Genomic DNA, 16,668 nt, shown 5'->3' on the forward strand with positions numbered 1-16,668 from the left:
AACGGAACGTAGGGCTGAAAGTTTTGTTTTTGTCAGGGAAGACAGGTGGGAGAGGCACCTCATGGAGGACATCAAAGGAGATCAGCGTCTGTTTCCACGGAGACGCACTGGAGGGCTGCAGCTGCTGTTAGCCATCTGCTAGCCGGGTGCTAACTCCGCTCACCGTCTCCTCGCTCTCACGGTGCGTTCAAGTGACACAAAAGAATTGGAACCAACAGAACATCATCATTTAACCTCAACATTGCAAGGTGGCGTTGGTGAAAGTATGCGTTCTATACCGAGAAGTCCATTCTAGTTTGAAACGTTATATTACCTTTACATTCTGAACATTACCTGAATGTTGTGTTTATTTTCTTGCAGAAAAGTATTTATCAACACCTGAAATGCAATTTAAATGTTTAAAATTGATTTCACAGGGATGTAAATATGAATTATGATGAAGACAGATTGTGGGTAATTTTGACGTTAAGCTGAGTTTTTATGGTTCATGATATAAGAGCGGACGAATATGAGGCCTTGGAGGTTTTTCCATCTTGTTCCATTTGTTCTCGTTGTGGATGTCAGTAAATAAAATAAATAATGAGTGGACTTCTTGAGCTGAAAGTGTGTCACTGTTTCTCCTTCGCCCGGCGGCCTCATCTGTCATGCTGTTCCCCGGTTAATCCTCCACACCCTCCGTCTCCCCTCTGTTGCCATGGATATGCCGTCGTCATGGTAACTGCGGGCCTCCGTTCATGGCCTCGGGCCGCCGCCGAGGACTCTCTGAACCTTGCATCACACTTTTCCTTCAAGCTCGCACGGCGACTCACACGAGGAGAAGCGACTCCGTCTGCTCTGTGTCAGGAAGTTACATGTAACTGTAACTCTAAACCCAATGTGGATTACTGTCGTTGAAGCAATAACGCAGCTTAACATTAAAGAAAATGATTTTTTTGCCTCCAAAAAGTGGTATCAGAAGAGTTAGCACAAGGATAAATCAAATCAAATCAAATTCAGAGAGAAAGCACAGACTACAGAGATAGAATGTTAGTGACATGTGATGGTGAAACAGTGAGGAAGGAAGGAAGCTCAGCGTCGGTCCTCCAGCAGTCTAAACCTGCAGCAGCCTCACTAGAAAATGGTTCAGAGTGAAGCGGCTCCAACTGTTGCTTTATTAAATAGAAAAGCCTTGAGCCTAAACTTTAAATTAGAGACTGTGTCGGCCTCCTTAACTGAACCTGGGAGCCGGTTCCTCATGAGAGCCGCCTGGGAGCTGAAAGATCAGCCTCCTATTCTACTGGTAGAAAACCGAAGAACCTCTAGGGGGCAGCACTCTGAGAACCAAGTGTTCTGCTGGCTAATATGGCACGACTGGTCCCAAACCAGTCTACAACTGGTTCAACACCGGTCTACACTAGTCCAACAATTAGTCCAAAACCAGTCCTCAAATACCATAGTTCAACAACTGTCTACAATCAGGCCTAAACCAGTCTACATCTAGTCTAACTTATCTAAAACCGGTCCAAAACCAGTCTAAAACTAGTCTCAACTTAGTCTATAATTGGTCCTAAACCAGTCTACAATTAGTCCAAAACCAGTCCAAAAATACCATAGTTCAACAACTGTCTACAATCAGGCCTAAACCAGTCTACATCTAGTCTAACTGATCTAAAACTGGTCCAAAACCAGTCTAAAACTAGTCTCAACTTAGTCTATGATTGGTCCTAAACCAGTCTACAAATAGTCCAAAACCAGTCCACAAATACCATCGTTCAACAACAGTCTACAATCTGTCCCAAATCAGTCTATAATTACTTCAAACCAGTCTCCACTCGTTAAAAGCCTCTCTGGGTGTCAGGGTGTCTCCTGTCAGGTCCTCAACTCTCAGAAGAGACTGAACGACGTCAGGATTTCCCACTCAATGGAGTTTTTCTTTTTATATCTCACACGTGTTTTACACTTTGTTCTGGAATCCCCACGGTAACCAGTGTCAGCAGCTGATTGGCCGATTGGTTGCAGTCACGGACGTTTGATTGACGGTTTGATGGACCAATCAGCTGCAGTCGCCGAGGATGACTCCAGGTGATCGTGGGCGACTTGGTGACTTGACAGCGGATGTGATACCTGATTTGTATCACAGGCTGCCGTCGGCGCTGTGATGTTCAGGGAAACCAGAGCTGCTCTTTAAACATGCATGAGAAGGAAAGAGACGTCGACGTGGAGGCAGAGAAAGTCTTTCAGTGAGAGTGAGAATCCAAGCAAAGTCCCGGCAAAGCCCGTCAGGACCAACCACTCCGTACCCGTGTGTGTGTGTGTGTGTGTGTGTGTGTGTGTGTGTGTGTGTGTGTGTGTGTGTGTGTGTGTGTGTGTGTGTGTGTGTGTGTGTGTGTGTGTGTGTGTGTGTGTGTGTGAGAGAGCGGTGGTAGGGGGAGTCTCCACCTGCTGAATGAACCCGGTCAGTGTCGGGGAGTACCACGGGCTGAGGGTGGGCTCGGCCCTGCTCAGCATCGTGGCCGGCTGCATCCTCATCGGAGTGTCCAGGGAGTGTGACGCTGATGCTGTGGGAGGAATCTTCCTGGGAGCCGGCGGGCTGGGTGAGTCTTCTACTTCTGCTTGTACTTGTACTTCAACTTTATTCACTTATGATGCTGTGGGAGAAATGGGCTTCTACTGCTACTTCTACTTCTACTTTACTCACATCTGAGGCTGTGGGAGGAATCTCTCTTGGAGCCGGTGGCCTGGCTGAGTCTTCTACTTCTGCTTCCACTTGTAATTCTACTTCTGCTTTTATTTCTACTTCTACTTCTGATGCCGGGAGAGAAATCTTCCTGTGGGTCAGCGGGCTTCTACTTCTACTTCTACTTGATTCACTTCTGAGGCTGTGGGGGGAATCTCTTTGGGAGCCGTCGGGGGGGCTGGGTGAGTCTTCTACTTCCCCTCCAGTTGTACTTCTACTTTACTTCCACCTCTTCTTTCTTTTACTTCTACTTTAATTCGACTAACTTCCACTTCTAATTGTACTTCCATTTCTATTTTTCTTCTACTAGTACTTGCAATTCAGCTTTACTTCTACTTACTTCTACTTCTAACTCTACAGCATTCATTAATGTGAAACAGACCAGCTTTAATAATTAATGCTCCTGCTGCTCAGCTCAACAATCAGCTGCTCAGCTCTGGTTCCTCCTGGAATGCTGATGCCCTCTGGGAGCTTTAGCATTAGCTCGGTCTCTCTGTGTTCCTTATAAACTATCAGCTGTTGGATTAAATGTTCTGAAGCTTCATTTGTTTGCCTTCCTTGGCACTGAGCTGTAACTGAGACCTCACTAGAAAAAATCTGTAGATCATCGGATGTGATTTTCCTATTTAAATCTGGAATTAAAAGAGAATCCTTCAAAATAAAATATGACCATTCAGAACAAAAGAACCGTGACTTCCACTTCCTGTTTCAGGTCTGCTCATTTCCATCTACCCGTTCATCAAAGCCTGGCTTAACATCAACCACATCCTCCCGTCCTTCGGTGAGTCAGCAGGATTACCTTCACAGTTTAGTTACTTCAGTAACTGTAACTGAGTATCACTGGGATTGGTGCGTCAACATTTTTCACCGACACCAAAAGTAGGAGAGCTCTGGTCTCTTTTCGTGTCCTGTACAGCGAGCTCACTGTTAGCTTTAGCATTAAAGTCACTTTGTCCTGCTCACGAAACTATTAGCATTAGCCTGTATCCTCAGTAACTGCGGATAGCATTAGCATTAGCTTGTCTCCACAGTACCTATGATTAGCATTAGCATTTCTCGTCAGCAACCGTGAATAGCATTAGCCTGTATTTATAGTAGCTATGATTAGCATTAGCCTTTATGTTCAGTAACTGTGAATAGCATTAGCATTAGCCTGTATTCACAGTAGCTATGATTAGCATTAGCATTAGCCTTTATGTTCAGTAACTGTGAATAGCATTAGCCTGCATTAGCCTGTAGTAGCGGTGATTAGCTCCCAATCACGCTGCATTTAATGCTGAACATGTTTTCTAATCCATCAGGAAACTTCCGCGTTCACCCGTCCGCCACCGTGGATCAACCGGCGGACGCTTTGAGACGAGAAGGTGAGGAAATCAATCGCTCCAGAGGAAAGGCAGTACATTTCAGGCAAAATGCTACTTCATCAAAGAAATATTGGGCTTGCAGTTACAAGTTCCTGAAAATTACAACTTGATTACAAGTCAACACGCTGGTGCCTTCTGCCAAAACAAAAAACTAGTGAGATTACTTCCAAGTTACTCAAAATAAAACGTAACGAGTTACTTGGAAAAGTAACTCAACAAGCCAGAGGGAGGGGCCGACCTTTCCCATCATGCATCATTTATTTAAGTAGTGACAAAATATTGTGATGAAAATGAAAAAACAAAACATTTTATTATTGATTAGTGGGAGGAAGATGATCTATAATCTGATGTGTGTCTCAGGCACTCAGAGCCAGATGAACCTGGAGCGCTCCAAGAGTCGGATGGGAACGTTTGTGGAGGGCGGAGCCACGGCCGAGACCAACCCTGACGAAGGGTACGAAGGAGGGCCGCCATCTTAATGCCTCCAACTTGATTCTTTCATTACAGGGAAATATCATGTTAAGACAATGGATTGCTTTTACACTTCGCCTAAACATGTAGCTACCAGCTAATGCTGAACATGTAGCCGCCAGCTAATGCTAAACATGTAGCCGTAAACTAATGCTAAACATGTAGCCGCCAGCTGATGCTAAACATGTAGCCGCCAGCTGATGCTAAACATGTAGCCGTAAACTAATGCTAAACATGTAGCCGTAAGCTAATGCTAAACATGTAGCCGCCAGCTACGCCAAACATATAGAATATGTTCAACAAATCCATTTCTGATGGGTCTTTCACGTTTCTTTGCAGGACTTCTTCAGACATGCCGGATGTTTTATCCAGAAGGAAACTCGACTTGCCGTGACATCACTACTCCTCCATCCAATCAGAGACGACCTCTGGTCTCGGAGGTTGGCTTGTAATATTGAGCTTTAATAAAGATGTGAAGATGAAGCTGTGGTTATTGCTGCTGCTGCTGCTGCTGTGTGTGTGTGTGTGTGTGTGTGTGTGTGTGTGTGTGTGTGTGTGTGTGTGTGTGTGTGTGTGTGTGTGTGTGTGTGTGTGTGTGTGTGTGTGTGTCCCAGGTGAATGAACGGCGTGCTGTGATGATGATGATGGGTCTGAGCCGCGGGGCTCCGAGGAGTGATTGTTCCTCAAAGTCGGCATGAAGTCCAACAACAATCACTGTGTTGATTCTCACAAAAGGAAAATAGGACACAAACACACACAGGTACAGGTACACACACACACACACACACACACACACACACACACACACACACACACACACACACACACACACGAAGGAGATGCAAACACAATCATCCACGGTGGGAGTTGTGATGAAAGCAGAGGGGAAATAGTTCCACAATCAATAAATTAATCAAATTAAAGCCAAAATCATAAATTTTTCAATCAATTTTGAAATCAAAGTTGATAGGAAAAACACGTTTCCTCCAGTACAATGAGATTCTTCCTTTGCTGGCCACAGAGATGGACAGCGGTGTATAGAGACACACATCTAAAACAATGTAGTTTTCATGTTGGACCACTAGTTGGTGCTGTTAGTTGTTTTTGTAATGAAGCCCCACACACACACAGCAGAGAACAATGGGCTCTAAACATTAACACCGGGGTGAACACAGACATTCTGGTACAGACCACCAAGTTGGATTGTTATTACCGTGACTGTCAAAATAAAAGTCCCATTATAACACAGTCTGAGGGTTTTCAAAAGCTTCACCTCGAAAAAGTTGTTTTAAGTGGCTCCGAGCACCATTATCGTGTACACCAACACAAAGCACAACGGAAGTTTTACACTTTTACTCAAAATCGTTGTCGCGTAAACAGGCCCTTAAAATAGTACGTAAAGGAAAATAGTGCAAGATTACAAAACAAAGAACTGCCACAATGAAGAGATATACATCTGAAATATTTGCTGTTAATTACGACGTAGTTTTCTTGTTATAATGAGAAAGTTTCTTGTGGATTAAAAACGGTACGTAAAGAGTGCGGAAGATACATGGATGGACAAGTTTTGTTAAAAATTATGGTTTAGAAAAAAACTAATTAAAATCTGATGACGTCATGTATTCAGAGTAGTGTTCCAGGTGTGGTGGTTGCACACACACACGCACACACGCACACACACGCACACACACGCACACACACACAGTCCGACATCCCTCCTCCACCACAGCCGTCAGGAGCCGCGCATGCCTCGCGCCGCGCCGCACGCTCTGTCCGCCGTGCGCGTCAGCTCCGGAGCGCAGATGCGCTCTGCGCGCAGTGACGCTCCGTCTGCTGCGGGTCTGTGCGGGTCTGAGCGGGTCTGACGCCGTGCGGGGCAGAGACTGAGGGATCGTCCACAAGTGTTTCCCGTCAAGATGAAGCCCTCGCGTCCTTTCTTCGCGCGCTGGAACTGAAGGGAATCTGCCAAGAGACGATGCGGGGAGCCCCGGTGCTCCGACAGAAAGGGTGAGCCAGCACACACCGGAGGGACGGATTCATTTTGAAGGCGTTCGCTCCGCCACACGGAGGGCAGGGGGGGCTGATCGGGGGGGGGGGGGGGGGGGGGGGGGGGGGGCAGATGGATGCAGGCTGGTCTCACTCAGCAGAGATCAGACATGTTCCGTTATAACGCAGCTCTCCTCTCACCTCACAGCTGATCTGCAGGTGTGTTTACCTGAGCTCTCTCTCTCCACACACACACACACACACACACACACACACACACACACACACACACACACACACACACACACACACACACACACACACACACACACACACGGGATCGTTAAGCAGAGACATGGGCGGTTAAGACAGTAAAGAAAAAAGAAAACCTGGGACGATGAGTAAAATATCTTGAACAGGAACATTTTCCAATCTGTATCTTTCAGGCAAAAAGGAACTAAAGTTGGTAAAGCTGAGCTGTCGGATTGATGAGTGATTCATTTATTAAATTCAGCTGAAGTTACATCAATTAGTGGGAGGAAGATGCTCTATAATCTGGATGTTAGAGGAGGAAGACGCTCTATAATCTGGATGTTAGGAGGAGGAAGGTGCTCTATAATCTGGATGTTAGAGGAGGGAGATGATCTATAATCTGGATGTTAGATGAGGAAGATGCTCTATAATCTGGATGTTAGAGGAGGACGATGCTCTATAATCTGGATGTTAGGAGGAGGAAGGTGCTCTATAATCTGGATGTTAGAGGAGGAAGATGATCTATAATCTGGATGTTAGAGGAGGAAGATGCTCTATAATCTGGATGTTAGAGGAGGACGATGCTCTATAATCTGGATGTTCGAGGAGGAAGATGATCTATAATCTGGATGTTAGAGGAGGAAGATGCTCTATAATCTGGATGTTAGAGGAGGACGATGCTCTATAATCTGGATGTTCGAGGAGGAAGATGATCTATAATCTGGATGTTAGAGGAGGAAGATGCTCTATAATCTGGATGTTAGGAGGAGGGAGGTGCTCTATAATCTGGATGTTAGAGGAGGAAGATGCTCTATAATCTGGATGTTAGAGGAGGAAGATGCTCTATAATCTGGATGTTAGAGGAGGAAGATGCTCTATAATCTGGATGTTAGAGGAGGAAGATGATCTATAATCTGGATGTTAGAGGAGGAAGATGCTCTATAATCTGGATGTTAGAGGAGGAAAATGCTCTATAATCTGGATGTTAGAGGAGGAAGATGCTCTATAATCTGGATGTTAGGAGGAGGGAGGTGCTCTATAATCTGGATGTTAGAGGAGGAAGATGCTCTATAGTCTGGATGTTAGAGGAGGAAGATGCTCTATAATCTGGATGTTAGGAGGAGGAAGGTGCTCTATAATCTGGATGTTAGAGGAGGAAGATGATCTATAATCTGGATGTTAGAGGAGGAAGATGATCTATAATCTGGATGTTAGAGGAGGAAGATGCTCTATAATCTGGATGTTAGAGGAGGACGATGCTCTATAATCTGGATGTTCGAGGAGGAAGATGATCTATAATCTGGATGTTAGAGGAGGAAGATGATCTATAATCTGGATGTTAGAGGAGGAAGATTATCTATAATCTGGATGTTAGGAGGAGGAAGATGCTCTATAATGTAGACATTAGCCGAAAAGACTCTCGGGGAGAAACATTGGGGAATTTGATCTCTAAGAGGAAGAAGGAAAAACACTTTACGCTCCAGAGCTGATCTGAACTGTCAGATATTGTCCAGGAATGTTACGACATTAATCTGAAGCTATTTGAGCAGGAAGCTTTAAGAACTGCTGCTGTCAGAGCTAAAACCTAAAGACAGAAGAAGAACTGGATGTTTTGGACCTGCGGGCGGAGAGAGAGAGTTGGACTTTCCCTCCAGCCGTCAGTTTCTGGGAATCAGATGTTTGTCGGTGTTAAAATGAGCGTCAGAAAAGAAGTCAGAAGTCGGGCGTGTTGTCGTTGTGCTGTTTGCAGGTAGAAGAGCGAGCGGGAGCCGGCAGGTGACGACATGGTCATCACTGACAGGAACGGCGGCACGCCCGTGCCCAAGAAGGAGGTGCAGAAGAAGAAGCGGGCGTCACGGCCCACCGGGCTGCCGTCGCCGGCGCTGTGCTGCGCCTGCGGCCTCTGCATCATGCTGGCCGGACTCAACATCACGCTGGTGGGCGCCTTCGCCTTCAACACGCTGGTGCCTTCTGCCAACCCGCCCATCATCATCGGGCCCATCCTGCTGCTGGTGGCCTTCTCCTTCTTCGGGGCGTGCTGCGTGTGCAGCCGCCTGCCGCCCCCGGGCAGCTCTCGGGGGGCCAAGGCAGGCGGGCGCGGCGGCGGGCTGATGGGACACGGCGGGCTGGCCGGCGGCGCCATATTTGAGATCGAGACCAGTGAGCACACGCTGCAGGACACCACGGCCGTGCAGCTCAGCCCCACTTCCTCGCCGGGGTCCTCCCGGGTCTCCAGCCCCGAGAAGGACGGCCCCGACGGCGCCCCGCCTGACCCCCGCGGCCTCTTCACCGCCGAGACCAACAGCCCGGCATGCGTGTCGGCCACCGCCGTCTTCTCGGCCTCGGCAGACGCCGGAGGGGAAGTCAGGCTCAACCTGCCTCGGGAGGAAGTGAGCACCTAGACAGAGGGTGTGTGTGTGTGTGTGTGTGTGTGTGTGTGTGTGTGTGTGTGTGTGTGTGTGTGTGTGTGTGTGTTCTCTGTGTTTTGTTTTCGTGGTGGCGTCCTCCTGCTGCGGTACTCTTTGGTTTCTCCGTTCCTTCTGATCAGTCGCATGCAGAGTCGCTGGAACCTGGAAAACACTGGTGGGAGTTTAGGCTCTTCCCCCTCCTGTTCACCCCCCCCCCCCCCCCCCCCCCCCCCACCCTCAATCTTTTTTCTAACGTGGAGCGTTGGGACCGGTCTCCATGTGCACGTGTCACTGGTGACCTCCGAGGCCTCAAGTCCTTCACGTACGAGTCTGAACGCTGGAGGAAAGGTCGAGCTGAGCGGCTGGACGTCTGGCATTTCCAGAGCTGAACTCTGAGCTCAGATTGGGTTTTTCTATGGGTCCTGAGACTCGAGACCTGAACCCTGGAACCCTGGAACCCGAGACCCGAGACCTGAGACCCGAACACAAGCGGGATGTTACGCACGACATCTGCATCTCCAAGACATCTCCTTTGATGACCTGGCTGCTTTAAAATCCCCGAAATGCATTTTCAGCTGAAACATATTCTCCTTAATCTCCACCGGTCACGTAATCAGCGTTAATCTGCTTTAGTGATATTATAAAAGGAATACGTCTTAAATTATCCACATTCGTTCTCCTTCTTAAGGAGGTAAAAAACTTTGAACAAGAAAAAGATCCTTTATGTTCACAAAAACAAGACTAGAGCTACATTCGGTAGAGCGCCGCCCGAGTTAGCATAGCTAGCATGATACCCGTTAGCTCATATCGATGCTAACTAGCCTGTCAGGTCGCTACATCACTGTGTGAAACACTGAGCAGGGAGCGTCTCCATGGCAACAGACGCTGATCTCCTTTGATCTCCTCCATGAGGTGCCTCTCTCATCCTCTTTGTATGGGACATTTTTTTTTTCGCAGTTTTTTAGATTTATTTTGAAACGTTTAGTCGTTAACGTCCCAAAATCTAATTTATCGGTCCTTGATGATGACAAATCATCCCTGAAGATTTCATGCAATTTGGGTGAGTAGTTTTTGCGAAAAGTTGCTAAAATACATACAAACCACTCAGTATTGAATAAATAAATATATAATATATATAATAATAAAATAGATCAGTAAAAAATGCACGCAGATGAAAACAAACATCTTCTCGGCCAACTTTTGTTGGTGAAGGAAAATATACTAAACTTACATGATTGGAATTTTTAAAATGCATTTTTAATAGTTATTCTCTACATATTTATTTACTTACTTTTTTACTTTCTAAGCTGTTTGTACACATAATAAAAAAAATATTTGGGTCGGCACACATCAAACGTTCACTCAATAAGATTAGGAAAATATTTAATATTAGAAATATGTTTTGTTTAAGAATATGTGACAAACGGTTTAATTTTCATAAAAAAAAACAATATTTGATGAAGTTATTATTTTACTCAGCAGTAGTTTTTCTTTATAATTGAACTGATACTAAAAAAAAAATCCTAAAATGTTAATTTTAATAACTCTGTGTATGTTTTAAAGCAGCCAGGTGTTTTTTCCAGCACATTGAAACTGAATATTAAAGCCAGAGCGTTAAAGTTGTATGTTCCTAATTTTTAGAGTTTAATTGAAGGTTCATTTTAAAGGTACAATATGTTGAATCTTATATTTTATTCTTTTGAAGTCATAAGGGCTGAAATGTTCCTCCTGGTTTCATCTAGTCTGGCCCTCTCAGACCAGGTCTGGTATATTACACAGTAGAAACACTAAACGACTCCAGGAAGTTACGACGTTAACATCTCAGACCTGTTTTAAAGTCTCACGGTCTTTAATCACCGTGGAAACCAGAACCAGCAGCCGATTGGCTGATAGTCTCTCGCTATTGTTTGAGAGCCAATCAGATGAGTTCCTGATGAGGTTACGTATTGTACCTTTAAGAACCCTGTCTGAGGTCATGACGACTCGTTGTTTCGTGATCGATTTTCCAGCAGAGGCTTACCTTCAGAAACGGTTCTGTTTTGTAGAAATGTGAAGATGTGGATTTTAAAGTAGAATTTTACCTCCTCTGGAACTACTGTGTACAATATCGGAAAGCCAAGAAGTTTTACAGCATTTAAATATTTAGATCACATATCTAAGAACACGTATGTCAATGGTTCCCAAACCTTTATCTCATTCACAACCCGTTCACACGACAACATTCTGAAAACGATGTCCTTTAATAGAGAAACAGCAGAAACGCTGAAAACGATGTAGTTTTCATGTTGGGCCACTAGTTGATGCTGTTGTTTGTTTTGGTGATGAAACCACACACACACGCAGCAGAGAACAATGAGCTCTAAACATGAACACTGGGAGAACACGGACGTTCTAGTGGACAGACCACCAAGTTGGATAGTTATTACTGTGACTATCAAAATAAAAGTACAACGTCCAGGAGAATATAGACTGGGAGTCACGACACCACGGAGGAAACTTTGTTCAGATTGGCTCTACTGAGCATGTGCAGAACTACTAGTTACTACCAACGAGGTGACCAGGAGCAGCTTTTCAGACAAGTTGCATGTTTTCCGTCTACGTGGAAATGGAGTCGGAACATTCTGAAAAGGTTCTACCTTGGTATCCGGTTTTAAAAAGTTGCATTTTCAGTCCCTGTCCAGCAAAACCAATCTTTTTCCTCCCCGTCATTCTTAAAAACGTTTCCGTCCACACAGGAAACGTCTGTGTCCACGAGACGCCGTGAAAACTACTCAAAACGATGTAGTACCTATTTCAGGCCTGTAGGTGGCGCTTTAACCCCGCCACAGAAATACACCAAAACCAAAGAAGAGACCCAACAAATCCAATATCTGGCCTTGTTAAAGCGACGGGCATCCGCAGCTTCTGCAGCGCCACCTGGAGCAGGTACTCCGCCATGTTGCCGTTGTTAAGTGACGTCGCCGGGTTGTTGGGTCGAAAGGCCGGGGCGATGACATCATCGTTTTCAGCTAATGTGCGTCTTGTCCGTCCACACGTCAAATCCGAGGCGGCGTTTTTAAATTTCTCCACTCTGGAATCCGTTTTTAAAACAAAATCCCAAAACGCCGTGTGGCTGATCGGACAGAAACCATGGTTACATGAAACGGCGGCGGCGTGTGGGCGGGGCCTCAGTGACCCCGAGCAGTCGCTGTCGTGTGAACGGAGCCCAACAAAATAAACCACAGTGGAGACCAACTGGTGGACACGCCCCCTCCCCCAACATGACAGGCTGTCAGAGGTGACTTATTCGGAAAAGAAATGTACTTCTGAGAACCTCTGCACAGGTTTGGAACCACTGATGTACGTGACTGTATCTGTTCCCCATCACTGTGGCGTCTCTCTGTCGGCGGCGACCCCGACTGGTCCGGCGAGACGTTCGAACCCCCGACTTCCTGTGAAGGGAAAGTGGCCTTAGACTGAGACATCAGGATCAAACTCACGAGGGCTAGTCCAACTTTTCTTTGGCTCTGGAATTCTGTTTTTCACCTGATCAGGACAGAAACACTCAACCTGGGTGTTGTGAGGGCTTCAAATCAGCGGTTTTCGAAGTGTGAGGGGATTACCCCCCCACCTCCACCCCTCCCCCGACCCCCCCAGGCTCTCACACCAAGATTAATCTTTGGTTTAATGTTAGACTTCATGATGGTTTTCCACATTAAAAGGTGTTATTGTGAAGAGCTGTTGAGTCCACATTCACCCGTTAGATGCTTTTAATCTGGAAAAATGTGGTCATGTGTTCAGGTCTGTTCATTTAAAGGGGGATCTTTTATTTTGAAACATACTTTTTTTTTGGCATTATTTTTGTAATTAATTCTAAGTGAGGGCTTTTATTGAGAAACAGTCAAAAAAATTATTTTGAAACATTTAATTTAGAAAAAATTATTTTTTAAATGTAAAATTTTTTCCTTTGAAACAATTTTTTTTTAAATTATTCATTTTAGATATTTTTAGTTGAGGTCTTTTATTTTGAAGCATTTTTTTTTTCCACATTTTGAAAATTTTATTTTTGAAATGACCGGTTTGATTCAAAGACCTGAAAGGAGGCCCTGACCCACGCTTTGAACACCCCTGCACACACACACACACACACACACACACACACACACACACACACACACACACACACACACACACACACACACACACACACACAGATTTAAAGGGCCGTCTGTTTGTCTGCGAGTGCTGAGCTGAACTTTGCATGTGGAGTCATGAGCACCGTGTTTGTTGTGAACTCTTTGGTGTCGTCTGGTGTTTCTCCCCTCTTTGCTTGTGTTGCACTACAAAGATTTGAAAAAGAAGAAGAAAAACCTGTACCAGACAGAGTATTTTTGTGATTTCAAAGTATCTGATGCTAATGTTGGCAGATGTGAAATAAAAAAAAAAAAGACTCTTTCAGAAGAACAACTGCTTCTGTCCTGACGTTTACACCACAACGCTTCAGCTCATCGTTTCTGTTTCGGAAAAGTTTCACTGTTTCCACTGAAAACCGATGCCGTTAGCACTGATGGTTTCACTACAAGAACAGGTACCGAGTCTCGAGGCTCCGCCAGCCAACAACCTTACGGAGTTCACGGCTACATGAAGTTTGTTCTGCAGGTTGCAGGACGAAGACGGGAGCTGAATCGCAGCGTTTGACGACATGAGTCTACTTGGTTTTGCGAGAGTAACACGTCTTAAACATTAAGATAAACGGCATCATGGCGTTTATGTGTTTGGAGAGAAATCCTCCCAAAGAGGAGAAGGGGGAGAATATGGAGGTGCTCACGAGGAGAGGCCAACTCGGGATGGTCATTTTGCAAAGGCAGCACGACGCACTGTAAGTACTTGTTAGCGTTTATCGAGCATGTTACAGTGAATTTACAGACACGTGATCACTGAGCAGTCTGCTCCTCCTCACCTCCACGTGGCCTTTAATTGACGAGCAGAACCTGAACTCCTTGACAAGCGTTATCTGCTACTATCGGCTGCAACCACTAGAGGGCAGCAAAGCCTCACATTGCCGTTTCAGTGACGTTACATAAAAGCCGTGTGTCATTGCATCACTAACCAGCAGAGGGCAGCAGATCATGGGTCATAAAGCTGTGGGGAAACTGAAGGTTTTCTCTGAATCTGCTGATCTTAGTGCAAAACGCAGCAAATTGTAATTGATTGTGTTGAAGTTTGTGAATGAAAGTTTCTGGGAGTTTTTACTTCACGATGTCTGGAAGCACCACAGCATTCTGTGATTTATGGTTCCACCCCAAAATATTGATTGTATGATCAACAGGCTGAAGAAGAGCTCACGTCCAGATTATAGAGCGTCTTCCTCCCACTTACCAGTCACTGGTGTTACCTAACAAGTAACTAGTTACTTTTCATAAGCAGTAACTTGGACTTTCTCATGATGTGTTGAGATCTTTCATGATATAACTGTTAACAGCTGTGGAGCACATCCGGTAATAAAAACAGATATTTATCATGCATATTTTGCCCTGAAGCTTATTTTATATTTTTTTATATTTCTCTGTTACAATTCCAATAAATGTGGTGGGAATTTCCTTTTTTATTTTTTTTTACACAATAAATACTTCAAAGGTAAAAATTAAAAGGTAAAAATCCAGGAAGGAAAAGGCTTCCCCCTGACCCCCATGACACATTGGCCTGATGGTCTCTCAACAATTCACAGAACAAGCTGATAACATCGATTAAGCTTCAGTTCTTTTTACAACCAAAAAAGAAAATTTACCTGGTTGAATTTTCTTAAAAAAAAAAAGAAAAAGAAAAGACAATTAAAGTGTGTGTGTGTTTTTTTTCTCTTCCTCAGAAGCTCAGTTTGGCCAGAGTAGTGAGGAAGTCTCTAAATTTAAACCAACAAAAAAAATGAATAAAAACAACACAAAGACATCTGAGTTCCTGCTCAGTATGTTAAAGTGAACAATACAAAGTGAGCGTGAAGCAGCAGATGGTTCCGGCTCTGGTACCGGCCAGGACGGGCGATCCGCCAAGACGCCGCCGCGCCGCTCACGTTTCTGGTGAGCGCTGGGCCTCGCTCTCAGCCGGCTTCATGTTACGAGCCCCTCCTGCTTCCTCCTCAGCAGAAAACACCTGAACTCCACTGAAAGGTGTTTGTGGAGGCGAGCGGCGTTCAGTCCCAGAGGTCAGTCATCCCCCGTGTGACAGAATCAAGAGGACGTCACTCTTTGACCCTCCTCGTGTCGTCTGCTGGTAAAAAAAAAACACTTTTACGAGCACTAAAGTGCAAAAAGCTGCACTCGACATCCAGATCAGCGTTTAAAATCTGGAATCAAGCAACTCCTCTGAGTTTTACTGCCCGGCAGTACGAGAACATGGAGTTCTTAAAACACTATGGACCCCCAAAATGTGCAATGGCCGTAAAATATTACATTTTTCATGAGGGTTTGAGAACATTTAAGGTGACGGAAATTGAGTAGTTTTGGCTGAAAAAGAGAAGTAAAAAAAAAAAAAATATATATATATATATATAATAAAACAACGTGACGACAGGAACTGCCCAAAAAACCTGAGACGTCTAAACAGTCGACTGTATTTATAAAAGTCTTTGTTCAAGGAAAGCCTTTAATGGTAAACTCCAATTAGGAAAGTTTGAGACATCAGTACTTATAGATCTGCTTTTCCTCTCAGCTTTTCTGAACGTGTCTTTGGTTTTGGGTCGTTTCTAACATCAGCTGCCGTCCCTCTAACCCGAGGAGCGTTCAGTCGACCCGGACCGACTGTGACCTCCATTGTTCGCTTGTTCTAGATAAAACTTGACGAAGAGGAGCGGCGCAGAGAGGCTGCATTAGCTGACACCTGCAGTCATCCCATCCGCTCTGAACCGGAGCGTGGCGGATCGTCGTTCAGCAGGAGGAGGAGGAGGAGGAGGAGGAGGAGGAAGAGGAGGGTGTAATCAAGCTGAAGAGATTAGGGGAAGACGAGCTGCCGAGGATCTATGAGAACAGACACTGGTTATGTAACGCTGACCCAGTTGAATCCGGAGTGAGAGGACCGAGGAGAACGGGGGGAATCCTGCAGAACCAAGTGCTGAAATGAAGCGGTCACCGCTTCCTTCTGGGTGTGAAGCTGAACAGCCGGCGTCAGACCTGCAGCCCCAGAGCTCCCCGAGAGCCGCTCGCTCTGCCGGTCCAGGATCAGCTGTTACACTCCTGGCTGACCCCCTGACCTCCGCAGGACAGGGCTGCAGAACGTACGTTCTGATAAACCTGTTGTCGTACTCCGCGTGCTGCCAATCAGCCAACTGTTCCAGTTATCAGGCTGTTGCTCAAATACACATGTTGAAATGAAAATACAGACTTTCTGCTCAGTTTGTTTGTGTTGTGACGGGATTTTTCCACGTAGAGATTAGATGTCTAAACTACGTACGCACTGTGTACTACTACAGTATACATTATCTTTTAAAACTGTTATTAAT

The 16,668-nt window shown here is 45.4% G+C and overlaps 2 protein-coding genes across 2 annotated transcripts; both read left to right on the forward strand.

Annotated features, from left to right (window-relative positions):
• Positions 1–2,425: 2,425 nt before the first annotated feature.
• Positions 2,426–4,945, forward strand: kncn (kinocilin; the record flags this gene model as incomplete). Its single annotated transcript, XM_080473479.1, has 5 exons — positions 2,426–2,573; positions 3,429–3,497; positions 4,018–4,080; positions 4,441–4,534; positions 4,891–4,945. The coding sequence occupies 5 exons, from the start codon at positions 2,426–2,428 to the stop codon at positions 4,943–4,945; spliced, it is 429 nt and encodes a 142-aa protein (XP_080329605.1).
• Positions 4,946–8,573: 3,628 nt separating this feature from the next.
• Positions 8,574–9,191, forward strand: tmem275a (transmembrane protein 275a; the record flags this gene model as incomplete). Its single annotated transcript, XM_080467236.1, has 1 exon — positions 8,574–9,191. The coding sequence occupies one exon, from the start codon at positions 8,574–8,576 to the stop codon at positions 9,189–9,191; it is 618 nt and encodes a 205-aa protein (XP_080323362.1).
• Positions 9,192–16,668: the final 7,477 nt, after the last annotated feature.

This window comes from Lipophrys pholis, assembly GCF_963383615.2.
Source record: "Lipophrys pholis genome assembly, chromosome: 1".
Taxonomy (NCBI): Eukaryota; Metazoa; Chordata; class Actinopteri; order Blenniiformes; family Blenniidae; genus Lipophrys; species Lipophrys pholis.